We start from the raw sequence: 12,564 nt of genomic DNA, 5'->3' as shown, positions 1-12,564 counted from the left end.
AAAGAACCTACAGACAATAAAGGCATTCTCTAACACCTAGTACAATATTTGACAGGTAAGAAACCTGCCTGCAATCAAATAATTTTCAGAACATTTTGAAGGAAGTCTGAGCAACACCTGACATTCTGCAAACATCTCACTGCTAACAGATTCTGCATTGCGCTCAAGCTTTCTCTGTTCTTCTCCAAGAATTAGACGTTCTTGTCTAAGAAGACATATTTCCTCATCCAAAGTAGCTTCTGACGCAACATTGTGATTATCCAAATCTTCATAAGGAGTGCTACTCATATAATTTCCCATTTCCTCTCCTTCCATAGTGTCAATGTTCAAGACATTTTTCTCCATAAACGAATCATTCCTGGAATAGGTAATTTCACCTTTTCTGCCCATGGACTGACTAGATTCTGAAATTTGGGCAAGTGCATCGGCAGGATCAGCATCCTGTGCATTGACTGTGGGTTTAAAATCAATACCAGATCCATTACCATCCTCCCCAGGGATTCTTAAACTGGGTGGTGCAACACCAGATTGTTCAGAAGTTCTTGTTGAATGTTCCGCATGATTCACGTGATCTTCGATTCCTTCATTTTGATCAGTGTGCGATATTGTTTCCTTGCTGTCTTGAAGTTTTAAAGAAACAACTTCTTCAGTTGTTTTTCCAGGTGCAGCAGTTTTTTTATTGAAATTGATTACAACATTATGCTGCAAATTCTCTTGACAAGGATATTCCAGGCCTTGACTCCCACTCGGTGCAGTATCTGTGATTGGACTCCTCTCAGGATGATTCTCTAGGGGAAGCTGAGTGCTCTTCCTATTTTCTTCAAATGTGAAATTGCCAGGGGATGCAACTGATGTTTGATGTCCATTAGTCTCTAAATCTGCATTAACAGATGATTTAGATGAACTTCTCAGTATATCTGTATCCTGAAGACTTCTCCTTATTGCTTCCTGGATATCAGCTTCTTCCTCAAGAAATCCACGTGAAACAGCTTTTTCCTGTCCAGCATAACAATTAGAAACATCTTTAGGAACATCACAATCTCCTTCCTCCCACTCCATTTCACATTTTTCACAACTTTTATCTTCTGCCAAAGACGATCTGTCTTCCTTGTTTTGGTCATTTTGCAAGCCTTCTTTTTTCTCACCAACTGTTCCTTCCTCCCAAATACATTCAGATTCAGACTCATTTTCACTACTATCTGAATGGATACTTGCACATAATTGTGACGGTGAATTTCCAGAAACTAACTGCAGGAACAGATTATCATCTGCATCTTTCATTCCATCATCATCTTCTGAGAAAGATATCTCTATCAGGGGTTTTCTACCAAGAGCAGATAGGTCATCAGAACAATGATTATCTTCTTGTGTCAATGTCCCAGTCTCTCTAATAGTGGTTTCGCTATTTCCTTCAATACTTACAGAAGCATTGTAGCAGCTGTTAGTTTCACAGTTGCCTTTTGCACTAGAAGCTTCTTTGATGCACTCAGATTGCAGATCTGTTCTCATACCTCCCCTGCTATAATCCTGCTCAGACTCTTTCATCAAGTCCAGATTCCGTTGTAGGTCTCGAGTCATATGAATGCCCAATCCTCTAACTCTGCTAACTCTCATACGACCACTCCCATCACAGTATGTCTCAACATCATCTCCAAAATCACTTGTAACTTTATCAGCAGGAGATTTAGTTTGAGATTGACTAGCGAACAAACTGTGCTTCACTGAATCTAAATTGATTGTCTTCTTTGTTGATTGATTTACCATGTCTCCATTTTTTTCAACTGATTTAGCTGATAGCATCCTGGTTCAAAAAAGAATAGGATTATGGATTATCACCCAGTTCTTTTGTGAAGACTAAAAAAGATTATAACAGTAAAACAAAGAGGAAAACTGAAATTCCATCATCAATCATCAACCAAGAATAAAATAAAATATAATTTAATGCTTACTGTTTATCACCAGTAAATGATGAAGAAAATATGAATTCCCTATTTGCTTCAGAAGCTATTCTTGAGCTTTGCACTCCTCCCAGTCCCCTTCCAGCAGCTGATTTTTGTACCTCATCTATCTCACGGCGGAAGGCAACGGTTCTAAGATATGATTGTATTTGTAGCTCAGAAAATTTTGAGGGTGTCTGATATCACGAGAACATATAGAAAGTAAGTCTGCTGAATCATATGATAAATAAATTGTTATAGTAGAGATCAGAATCACATTCCTAAACAAAACACAAACTAGTTAAGTAGATTATTCACATACAGACAGACAGAAGACATAAAGTTGCTTAAGAGGTTCGACCGTCGAGACACTTCTGAGAGTTCAGACATTTGGTGTCCAAGCTACGCACGAGTCCTAAAAGTTTTTGCAAGCAAAAATAGAAAGAACAATATGCAAGATCAAAAGTTAAATCAAAATTTTAGTATGACATTTTTATTAACAGCTATTTAGTGAGTTACATGAGTATACATGTTAAGCAACCAACCAAATACAATCATAGAAAAGATATCTTAATTTGGTTACCTGCAAATGCAAATATACCCTAAATGCAATCAGAAATAAAGAAGTGGATACTTAATGAGGATGTCATGAAATTTCCAAACTACTGCTCCATGGAACTGGAAAGTTATAAGCTCGCACTAATATAGTTCTTCAATGATATTTGATCCTAAAAATATTATCATATGAGAGAGTTCAGTACCTGGAAATGCAATAGGAAGATCTTATTGAAGTTTGAATGTTCACACAACTAAGATCATCACATGTAATTTTAAATTACACAAGAAAAACATCAGACTGCAGCACATCAGTTAGGTTTTCTAGCCTGATCAACAACCATAATTTCAACATGATTGATAAATGGTATAAAGCAATAGGGTACAGAATGAAGAAGCCAGAATCAGTATCTGTTAATGCCATTTGGAAATAGTGAAGAAGCATTCAGTGAGGTGACTGGAACTTTATACATATAGCAAATAATGCATACAAATAAATTGATATCCGTACCTTCTTAATTTTTTGATACTTCTGCCTGTTTTCAGCCATCTGATTCTCCCGCATCTATATAAAAAAGGTTATAGTCCAAATAGATAATGAAACAGTTGGAGATCTCATGAAAAGAAACGGCCATGATTTGACATTTACCTGAACAAGAAGATCCAACTGCATTGATGGTGGCAAAGAAGCTAAGACAGATGGATCAACCTTGCCGCTTGTTACAGGCTGCAATGACCAAAGAGCCAGGAACATTAAATACCCTAATAAAGAGAATATATGGTCCATCAGCCCAACAATAGAATGTCATGCTTGGCTGATTCCCAGTATTAGACTACTAGCTTTAGCTAACCAATGCAGGCTTGCCAATAAAAACAAAACTCTAATAGCTACAAGTGAAAAAAATAGCGAACAAATCATAAAGAGGCATACTTTGAGTGCTTCCACAAATTGAAGTTTCTCTCACTCTATATAACAAAATCTAACATGAAGACAATGATTCATATGCATTTATTATGTCGAAGTACAGGTCAATTTAGCATGCATTACAGTTTCTGATTTGCTTGCCATATAAAGGTTTGCACAATGAACAAAAAATACAAACATTTGACCGATGGCACTAGTGAGTAAAAGATACTGTTGAGTTATTTAGATAGTAATTAGTCAATATTGTAAGGACCTATTTGTAAGAGTGCTCTTATATAAAAAGGGGTATCTCTCTATGAGAGAAGACTAACCCTAACTTTTCCAAAATACAACATGGTATCAGAGCCATGGAGGCTCCCCTAGTCTCTTCCCAGATCGCAAATTTCCCAGATCGCGAACCAGTTCGTGAACGCCTGCACCTTCCCCAAAATCCAAATCCCTAATCCCCTTCAAGATCGCTCCATCGCTCTCCTCAACCTCGCCTCCAGATTTCTCCACCACGGAACCAGGAAGAAAAGCTTGAAACAGGATCACGACGAAGAAAAGGCCGCAGCAGTGCAAGTCCATTGGATGTAATCGACCTTTTTCAAAGAGAAGGAATCGAGCTAGCCGAGATCTTGGCCGATGAAAGAACGATCGGTTGCTCCCGCTCGAAGGAGACGATCGAAGCAGCGGAGTTCGTTTCAACGGCCGATGAAAGAACGATCGGTTGCTCCCGCTCGAAGGAGACGATCGAAGCAGCGGAGTTCGTTTCAACGGGATCCCGCTCTCTAACGATCCCATCTGAGAGCAGAATCAATCATCGAGGGTTTCGATTTCGATCTCGATCACCGTTGAAGATTAGAGTGTGCGAGAGAGAGAGGAGAGAGGCGAATGCAATGAGTTTGGAGAGGAAGAGCTTGGTGTGGCTGCTGAAAAAAAAGGAGAGCTCTTTGACGGAGAGAGAGAGGAGATAGATTGCAGATCTGAAGCTCCCAGCGAGGATCGAAAGGAAATTAGTGCCTTTTTTTTTGGGGGGGGGGGGTTTTTGGGGACCATGGATTAAAAGATGGGGTTTGTGATTAAGTAGTTTGATTAAAAGATCTATTTGGTTCTTAATTTGTAATAGCTTATTTAGGTTCCCTCGACAAGTCAGTCCTAGAACTGATGAGAGAAGAGCTGATATCTCACTTTGTTGAGATATCTTGCTTCTGGTTCTTGTTTCCTTGGTGAAACATGAATTCTCGTTGATATATCCCTCTTGTTGTGCTGTCGAAGTGCTGCCGGAATTTTTCGTTGCGCACCACAAGAATACAAGTTGGATCGATGAAGAAGACTAAAAAAAATCCGATGGAGGAGATCATCAAGAAGTTGAATAACCTGAGGGTATTCCAGATCGAGAAGGAGATCAGCGCTATAGTCCAGGGAGAGAGGACTGTACAGGAATACGCCACAGAGCTGGGGCGCTTGTGGCTCGATCACGATCACTTCTGGCCCTTAGCGAGCTGCAAGGACCCGGAGTGCAAGGAGCGCGAGGCTTCTCTGCAGAAGAGGACCATGTTGTTTCTCCGAGGTTTGGCTCCAGCGTATGAGCAGAGGACGACATTGCTACTAAACCAGACGAAGATCCCACCACTGGAAAAGGTAGTCTCGGCCATGATACAGGAGGAGAGCCGTATCAGGCTACAGTCTGGGATAGGTGGACTTACAGGGGAGAAGTCTGCACTAGGGATATCCAACCCGGATAACACTGGATTCAGAGGGGAGACTAGGCATTGCTTCAACTGCGGAGAGGTAGGGCATCTGAGACAGATGTGCCCTAAGCCACCCAGGAAAAGGAACTGGGGTGAACGTGGTCAGACTGGTGGCTCGACTAGCTATCGAGGAGGCAGGGGGCGTGTAGGCCAAGGAGTTGCTCACCTAGCTGTGACAGATGAGTCTCAGACTACTGCTGGGATGACTGGAGCTGAAATAACAGAGCTGGAGGAACTACGTCTGTTCAAGCTTCAGGCTGAGAGTTCGAAGGGCAAGAGACAAGTCACCCAGGATCTGGCTACCACTACATGTTTTGGTAACTTTATTGGTTATGCTCATGCGAACAAAGGTACACAGGTTCAGGCACTTGCATCCACTAAAGCTCATGTTGATTGGATCATAGACTCAGGTGCATCTAGGCATGTCACAGGAGCATCTAGTGAGTTTGCATTATATTATCCGAGTAAGCATATGCATCCTGAGACAGTTCAGACTGCTGATGGGACATCCCAACCCATCAGGGGTACTGGCTCGGTCCATTGCACTCCATCTGTTACCTTGTCATCTGTATTGCATGTTCCTTCGTTTCCAGTTAACTTACTCTCAGTTAGCTCTCTCATTGATCAATTAAATTGCACCGTGTTATTCGATCGAGATTTGTGTGTCTTTCAGGAGAAGGAAACGGGGAGGAGGATTGGGACTGGCATCAGACGTGACGGTCTTTGGTATTTGGACAGGGAGACTGCAATGATTGCTGCTGCTGTTAGCGGAGGGCCAGAGGCAGAAGCGATGCTTTAACATTGCCGGTTAGGACATTTATCTTTTGAGAGTTTAAATAGATTAGAACCTGAGTTAATGAAGAAAGTGGATAGAAAAGAGTTATTTTGCAATGCCTGTGAACTTGGAAAACATACTCGTTCTACTTATAGAGAAAGTGGATAGAAAAGAGTTATTTTGCAATGCCTGTGAACTTGGAAAACATACTCGTTCTACTTATAGGATGACTGGTCTTCGAAGTTGTGAACCATTCGCACTTGTCTATTCTGATGTTTGGGGACTATGTCCTACTACCTCTATCAGTGGTTTTAGATGGTTTGTTACTTTCATTGATTGTTATTCACGTATGACCTGGATATACATGATGAAGCAAAAATCAGAGGTTTACAAATGTTTTCAAGATTTCTCGGCCTATGTGAAGACACAGTTTGGAATGCAGGTGAAGATTCTCCGAACAGATAATGGGACTGAGTATGTCAACAAGGAGTTTGCCGCTTTCATCTCTAGTCAGGGAATCCTTCATCAAACCACCTGCCCAGACACCCCTTCTCAGAATGGGGTGGCTGAGCGTAAGAACAGGCATCTACTGGAAGTGGCACGCTCATTGATGTTGACAATGAATGTGCCTAAATTTTTATGGAGTGAGGCTGTTATGACAGCAGCTTATTTGATCAACAGGATGCCATCAAGAGTATTAGGGATGAAGACACCATGTGAGATGCTTTTGGGCTCGAATGTTTTTGTTGTTCCACCAAGAGTGTTTGGATGCACATGTTATGTGAGAGATCACAGAATGATGGTGAGTAAACTGGATCCGCAAGCAGTTAAATGTATCTTTGTTGGCTACTCATCAAGTCAATGTTTGTTAGTATGGATGTGACTTTTCGAGAGTTTGAACCTTTTTATGGGGAGAAAACAGAGTTAAGTTCCTTGTTTGGAGATGGCTCTACTGATGCTAGTAGAGAGGGGGAGAATGAGAATGAAAATGAGAATGAGAATGACGTCGTGGTTGGGATGATTCCATGTCCTCTTGAGCCATCGAGTAGTGATGGTACACCGCTGAGTAGTGGTGGTGACTCAGGAGGTGACAGTCAATGTCAGGGGGAGCTGAGAGTATACACGAGGAGACAGAAACAGCAACATGAGCCGTCTCCTGTGCCAGTGCCAGTGCCCACAAATATTGATGTCCCAAGTCCCTCCTCTCCAGTGACTTCTTCACCTGAATCGATAGGTAACGAATTCTTCCCTGATACTTCTAATACCCCCATCTTGCCCCGTAGAACCTCCAGAGTCAATGCTGGAAAACCTCCAGCTAAGTTTGGTAGTTGGGATACTGACATTACGAATTACATTTCATATGCATCCATTCCACCTGCATATAAGTCATTCATTGCATCACTGCATTCAGTGCCTGTACCTAACAACTGGCAGGTCGCTAAGCAAGACCCTAGATGGTTGAGTGCCATGCAAGAGGAACTTCGGGCTTTGAAGAAGAATGATACATGAGAGTTGGTACCTCTGCCAGCTGGGAAGCGTGTTGTTGGATGTAAGTGGGTGTATACGGTTAAGCAAACTCCAGAGGACAAGATCGACAGATACAAAGCCAGACTGGTTGCTAAAGGCTACAGTCAAACATATGGCATTGACTATGACGAGACATTTGCTCCAGTAGCGAAGATGAGCACTGTTAGAGTGTTGGTGTCATGTGCTGCCAACTTTAATTGGCCACTACATCAGCTAGATGTCAAGAATGCCTTTTTACATGGAGATCTCCAGGAGGAGGTGTATATGGAGATTCCACCAGGCTTCGCTACTTCTCAAGTAGCTGGGAAGGTGTGCAAGTTGAAGAAGTCTTTGTATGGGTTAAAACAGTCTCCGAGAGCATGGTTTGACAGATTCAGGTTGGCAGTCTGTGGTATGGGGTACAGGCAGTGCAATGGAGATCATACTGTGTTTTACAGGCACTCCAAAACTCGTATCACTATCCTGACGGTCTATGTTGATGATATTGTAATCACCGGAGATGATGCTGAGGAAATCCTACGGTTGAAGAAGAAATTGGGAGAGGAATTTTAAGTTAAAGATCTGGGGCAGTTGAAGTACTTCCTCGGAATTGAAATTGCAAGGTCGCGAAAGGGTATAGTGTTTTCTCAGCGGAAGTATGCTCTGGATCTTCTCTCAGAGACAGGAATGTTGGGTTGCAGAGTTGCATCTACTCCCATCGAGCAGAATCATAAGATGTGTGTCGAGGGTGGTGACCCGGTGAGTAAAGAGCAATATCAAAGATTAGTTGGACGACTTATATATTTATGCCATACGAGACCTGATATTACTCATGCCGTAAGTGTGGTGAGTAGATATATGCATGATCCCAGAGAACAGCATATGGAGGCAGTTCGCAGAATTCTTAGATATATTAAGGGAAGTCCAGGAAAGGGGTTATGGTTCAGAAGTTTTGGACATCTGAGAATTGAAGGCTACTGTGATGCTGATTGGGCGGGTTGTATGGATGATCGTAGGTCAACTACAGGCTACTGTGTATTTGTTGGAGGCAATCTCGTATCTTGGCGTAGCAAGAAGCAAGATGTGGTGGCTAGATCTACAGCTGAGGCGGAGTACAGGACTATGACAGTTGGTCTGTGCGAGTTGATGTGGGTCAAAAACATATTATCTGAGCTGCGCTTGTTTAGAAGAGACTCCTTACAACTTTGGTGTGACAACAAATCGGCGATTAATATTGCAAACAATTCAGTTCAGCATGATCGCACCAAACATGTAGAGATTGATCGGTTCTTTATCAAGGAGCAACTGAATAGAGGAGTTCTGACTTTGAGCTATGTGAAATCAGAAGAGCAGTTAGCTGATTGTTTAACAAAAGGATTAGGTTCTAGAGAATATGATATCTTTTGTAACAAGATGGGGATGATTGATATCTATCGCCCATCTTGAGGGGGAGTGTTGAGTTATTTAGATAGTAATTAGTCAATATTGTAAGGACCTATTTGTAAGAGTGCTATTATATAAAAAGGGGTATCTCTCTATGAGAGAAGACTAACCCTAACTTTTCCAAAATACAACAGATACCAACTGCATAATGATAGCCAATAAACATGTCAAGAAATATGAACCTTTCATTTAGTAATAAGGTCTCTAATTATCAAGCACTAAACAGGTAAGTTAAGTCTTATAAGTTATAACAAAATTTGAGAACTTACAAAAATCATCTCCTCATCTTCATCTTCTTCTTCCTCCCCTTCTTGTTGAACATTTCCAGCAGATGTAGTCTTTTTGGCATTAAAAACCTCCTCTTCTTCCGCAGCAAGTGATGCCGCCAACCTGGGAAAAACCGGGTAACCCAATAGTTAATAAAGTATACATAAGATCCATAGCCCTGAAAAGAGTTGTTACATAACTATGTGTTTTAGAAAACGACAATAATTCAAAGAGAAAGTACAGACATCTCATCCAAAGCTTCTTGAGTGAGCGCCTTGATACTTTTCTTATCAGGCTCTTGATTATCTCCCTGATTCTCATCAGTGACGACCTGTTTCCCCTTTGCATCAGACTTCTCATCTTTGGTTTTCCTCATCTCTTGGGCTAATTCCTCAAGCCTTTTAGCTTTAAGCTGCAAGAAACAACATTAAAGATAGAAATGCAATAAAAGAGGGTTATTTGCACTTCGATGTCCCAAAAGTTGATACCGGCGAAAAGTCGACATTAAACATGTTGAAGAATATCAACACAGAAAAGCAAATGAGAAACAAATTCTCGTTCCAATTCTAGCTTTTTTGAGTTTGGGGTGGAATGAGGAACAAAATTATGGCTTTGAGGTATCAATTTGTCAAAGTAGCGTCAACCTAAAAACTCCGGGTGTGAAACTGTCAAAATAGGAGTTCAAGATAAAAGTTAAAAACGGTGAATTTAGGGGTACTGAAGTGCCAGTAAGTCCAAATAAATTACAATTTACAGATTTAGTAGAAAGGAAGGGCCGAGCACGAACATGATTGAGGAGAAGCTTCTCGGCGGTCTTTCTGATCTTGGCTTGGGCATTCTCACGATGCCGCCTCCGAGATGCGATGGTTCTGCGCTTGAGGGCGGGGGTGCCGCCGTCGAAGACGAAGACGGGCTTAGTTCGGAGAAAGAGAAGCTTGCAGATTCGACGGAAGAAGCCGAGGACGTGAGCGTTCCTCAGCATCTCCCCTCTCTCGTCTCTCATCGCCTTCATGAACTGAACCATCCATATGCTCGCATCTATGGCCAGTTTTTTTCCGGCGAGGGTTTCGACGGAGACGCGGCGGCCGACGGGGGCGAGGAGTTCCCATAGACCTTGAACCCCCATGACGGTGCCCTAACCCTAGCCCTAATTAATGCCCGCAGACGACTATTATTTGTAGGAGGAGGAGGACGATAGTGGAGTTTAGTTTAGTTTCCTCCCGTCGTCAACGACCCATGTCCCTCTTCTCATTCGACTCGTCAACGGAATTTTTCCCCTGCCGATGTAGTTCGGTTACGATTTGCGACGAGCGCGTGCTTGAATAATGGGCCCGCAATGAGATGGCATCCAATGGGCCCAATGGTTTTATAAAAGACCATAACAGGACAAAAGAACAGTAAGATAGCAACCTTCAGGGGCCGGGCCCAGAGTGAAGAAGGTTCTTACTGGCCCCCAAATTAGTTTCATCGGACAAATTTTCAAAACAGTTCTATTTAGACTTTTAATCCCCAAAAAAGAACCATTTCCAACTCCCGTAAAGTTTTGAATTTTTTTTCTTCGGAAACCGACCTGATTTCAAAGCTGAGGCTGAAACCAGATCGGTTTCTGAAAATAAGTTGGAAATGGGTATTTTTTTTGCGATTATTATTGTAAACAAGGTTGTTTTGAAAATTTGTCCTAGTTTCATCCCGTTATTCACTGAACAAGTAGAGGAGCTCAGAGATTCTTGTCCTCACTTTGGATTAATTACATGTTGTATCGTGTAATTGCATACACACCTCTAAATTTATAGAGCTTACAGGGACCCAAAAAAATATGGGACCAACAATGGCACATGTGAGTTGTCCCTCTCTTATTACATAATAATGATGACCAACTCATTATACAATAGGGGGGAACTCACTTGTCCTCCTGTTGGTCCCATATTTTGGATCATTGAGGAAATTTTCCACAAACAACTCTAAGATTACTGTAATAAAGATTGTTTTCACTAAAGTTATCCGTGTGAATCTCGGTAATAATCTAGGGTGATCCGTGTAGATACACTGACCCTAGAGTGTCCCGTGCAATTACGTCATACCACACGATGCTCGGACGTAATTAATCCTTTTTTATTTGTTTGTTTTTGCCCCCTCACTGCACTTCTGATAATTATAATCCTCTCTTGTTTTTTATATATGGACCCAAGATTATCCACGATCCTCCAATTCGCACCACAGACAACAAACTTGGTCACCAAGCAACTGCCGAAACCATCAAATTACATATATATTAATTACTCTCATCTTCCTCTCTCTCTCTCTAATCAATTCCCACCAGATTCTAATTAATTAACGACCTCAAGGCATGGGCCTAATCTTGGGCAAGATCACCGTGGAAACCCCAAACTACGAGCTCCTCCACAAATCCCCGGACTACGAGATCCGAAAGTACCCTCCCTGCGTCGCGGCCCAAGTGACCTACGACCCGGCCCAGCTCAACAACAACCGCGACGGCGGATTCGTCATCCTCGCCAACTACATCGGCGCCCTCGGCGAGGCCCAGAACTCCAAGCCCGCCGAAAAGATCGCCATGACCGCTCCGGTCATCACCAGCGAGAGCGAGAAGATCGCCATGACCGCTCCGGTGATGACGAGCGGTGGAGGGACGACGACGATGCGGTTTTTGCTTCCGGCGAAGTACAGGAAGGCGGAGGAGGCGCCGAGGCCGAGGGATGAGAGGGTTGTTATAAAGGAGGAGGGGGAGAGGAAGTACGGGGTGGCGCGGTTTAGCGGGAGAGCCGCGGAGGGAGAGGTGAAGGAGAGGGCGGAGAGGTTGAAGACGAGTTTGGAGAGGGATGGGTTCAAGGTTGTGGGCGAGTTTTTGCTGGCGAGGTACAATCCGCCATGGACTCTGCCTCCGCTTAGGACTAATGAGATTATGGTTCCTGTTGAGTGAGTGATGAGCGTGCTCTGTGATTATTTTTATTATTATTATTATTTACTTAACGAAGCGAGGTTGTGTTGAGTTGATGTAGTTTTTGATATTTGTTGTGTGCTTACGTGAAAGGAAAACTAACGAAAATGAGTACAGGTTACTTCTAATGCTATTTCACTCTCTACAATTCTCTGATATCCCCGTATTGGATTTACGCCTTTGTGCGCTATCGTATATAGTCTCTAACATCCTCCGCAAGTTCAGCTCCTGTTTATGGATCGAAATCTAGACTCACGCGCACTGGTATTTGGGACTCTTAACACGCATTGGTGTCATTTTTGTAAAAGCTGCTTTTAATAATTGGAAGTTGCTCTAGTACCAATGTCCACCATAGGTTCAAGATTACAGTTTTATGCTATTGACATCTTGTGCGTACAGTAAATACCACCTCTCCAAAAAAGAAATACATAAAATTACCCACTTATATTTTCCTTCTGTCACCAGTT

The 12,564-nt window shown here is 42.4% G+C and overlaps 2 protein-coding genes across 2 annotated transcripts in view; one reads left to right on the top strand and one right to left on the bottom strand.

The window, feature by feature from the left end:
- The window catches only part of LOC109850458 (DNA repair protein UVH3), a 19,610-nt gene extending 9,138 nt beyond the window's left edge, over nt 1-10,472 (bottom strand). Inside the window, exons 1-7 of the mRNA XM_020420477.1 lie at nt 9,929-10,472; nt 9,387-9,553; nt 9,144-9,264; nt 3,142-3,219; nt 3,004-3,057; nt 1,950-2,134; nt 118-1,801 (exon numbers count right to left, since the gene is read on the bottom strand). Coding sequence (XP_020276066.1) covers nt 118-1,801; nt 1,950-2,134; nt 3,004-3,057; nt 3,142-3,219; nt 9,144-9,264; nt 9,387-9,553; nt 9,929-10,267 — 2,628 coding nt within the window. The 5' untranslated portion in view covers nt 10,268-10,472. The remainder of the gene's footprint in view (nt 1-117; nt 1,802-1,949; nt 2,135-3,003; nt 3,058-3,141; nt 3,220-9,143; nt 9,265-9,386; nt 9,554-9,928) is intronic.
- LOC109849478 (heme-binding-like protein At3g10130, chloroplastic) lies at nt 11,359-12,230 on the top strand. Its single transcript, XM_020419315.1, has one exon. It carries the CDS (start codon nt 11,489-11,491, stop codon nt 12,077-12,079), a length of 591 nt encoding a protein of 196 aa, XP_020274904.1. The 5' UTR covers nt 11,359-11,488; the 3' UTR covers nt 12,080-12,230.

This window comes from Asparagus officinalis, chromosome 7 (genome assembly GCF_001876935.1).
Source record: "Asparagus officinalis chromosome 7, Aspof.V1, whole genome shotgun sequence".
NCBI lineage: Eukaryota > Viridiplantae > Streptophyta > Magnoliopsida > Asparagales > Asparagaceae > Asparagus > Asparagus officinalis.
The sequence above is the reverse complement of the archived record's forward strand: the minus strand, read 5'-3'. Positions and strand labels throughout refer to the sequence as shown.

Coding starts and splice junctions, on each gene's coding strand:
- LOC109849478 (XM_020419315.1), top strand. CDS start 11,489: ATGGGCCTAATCTTGGGCAAGATCACCGTGGAAACCCCAAACTACGAG.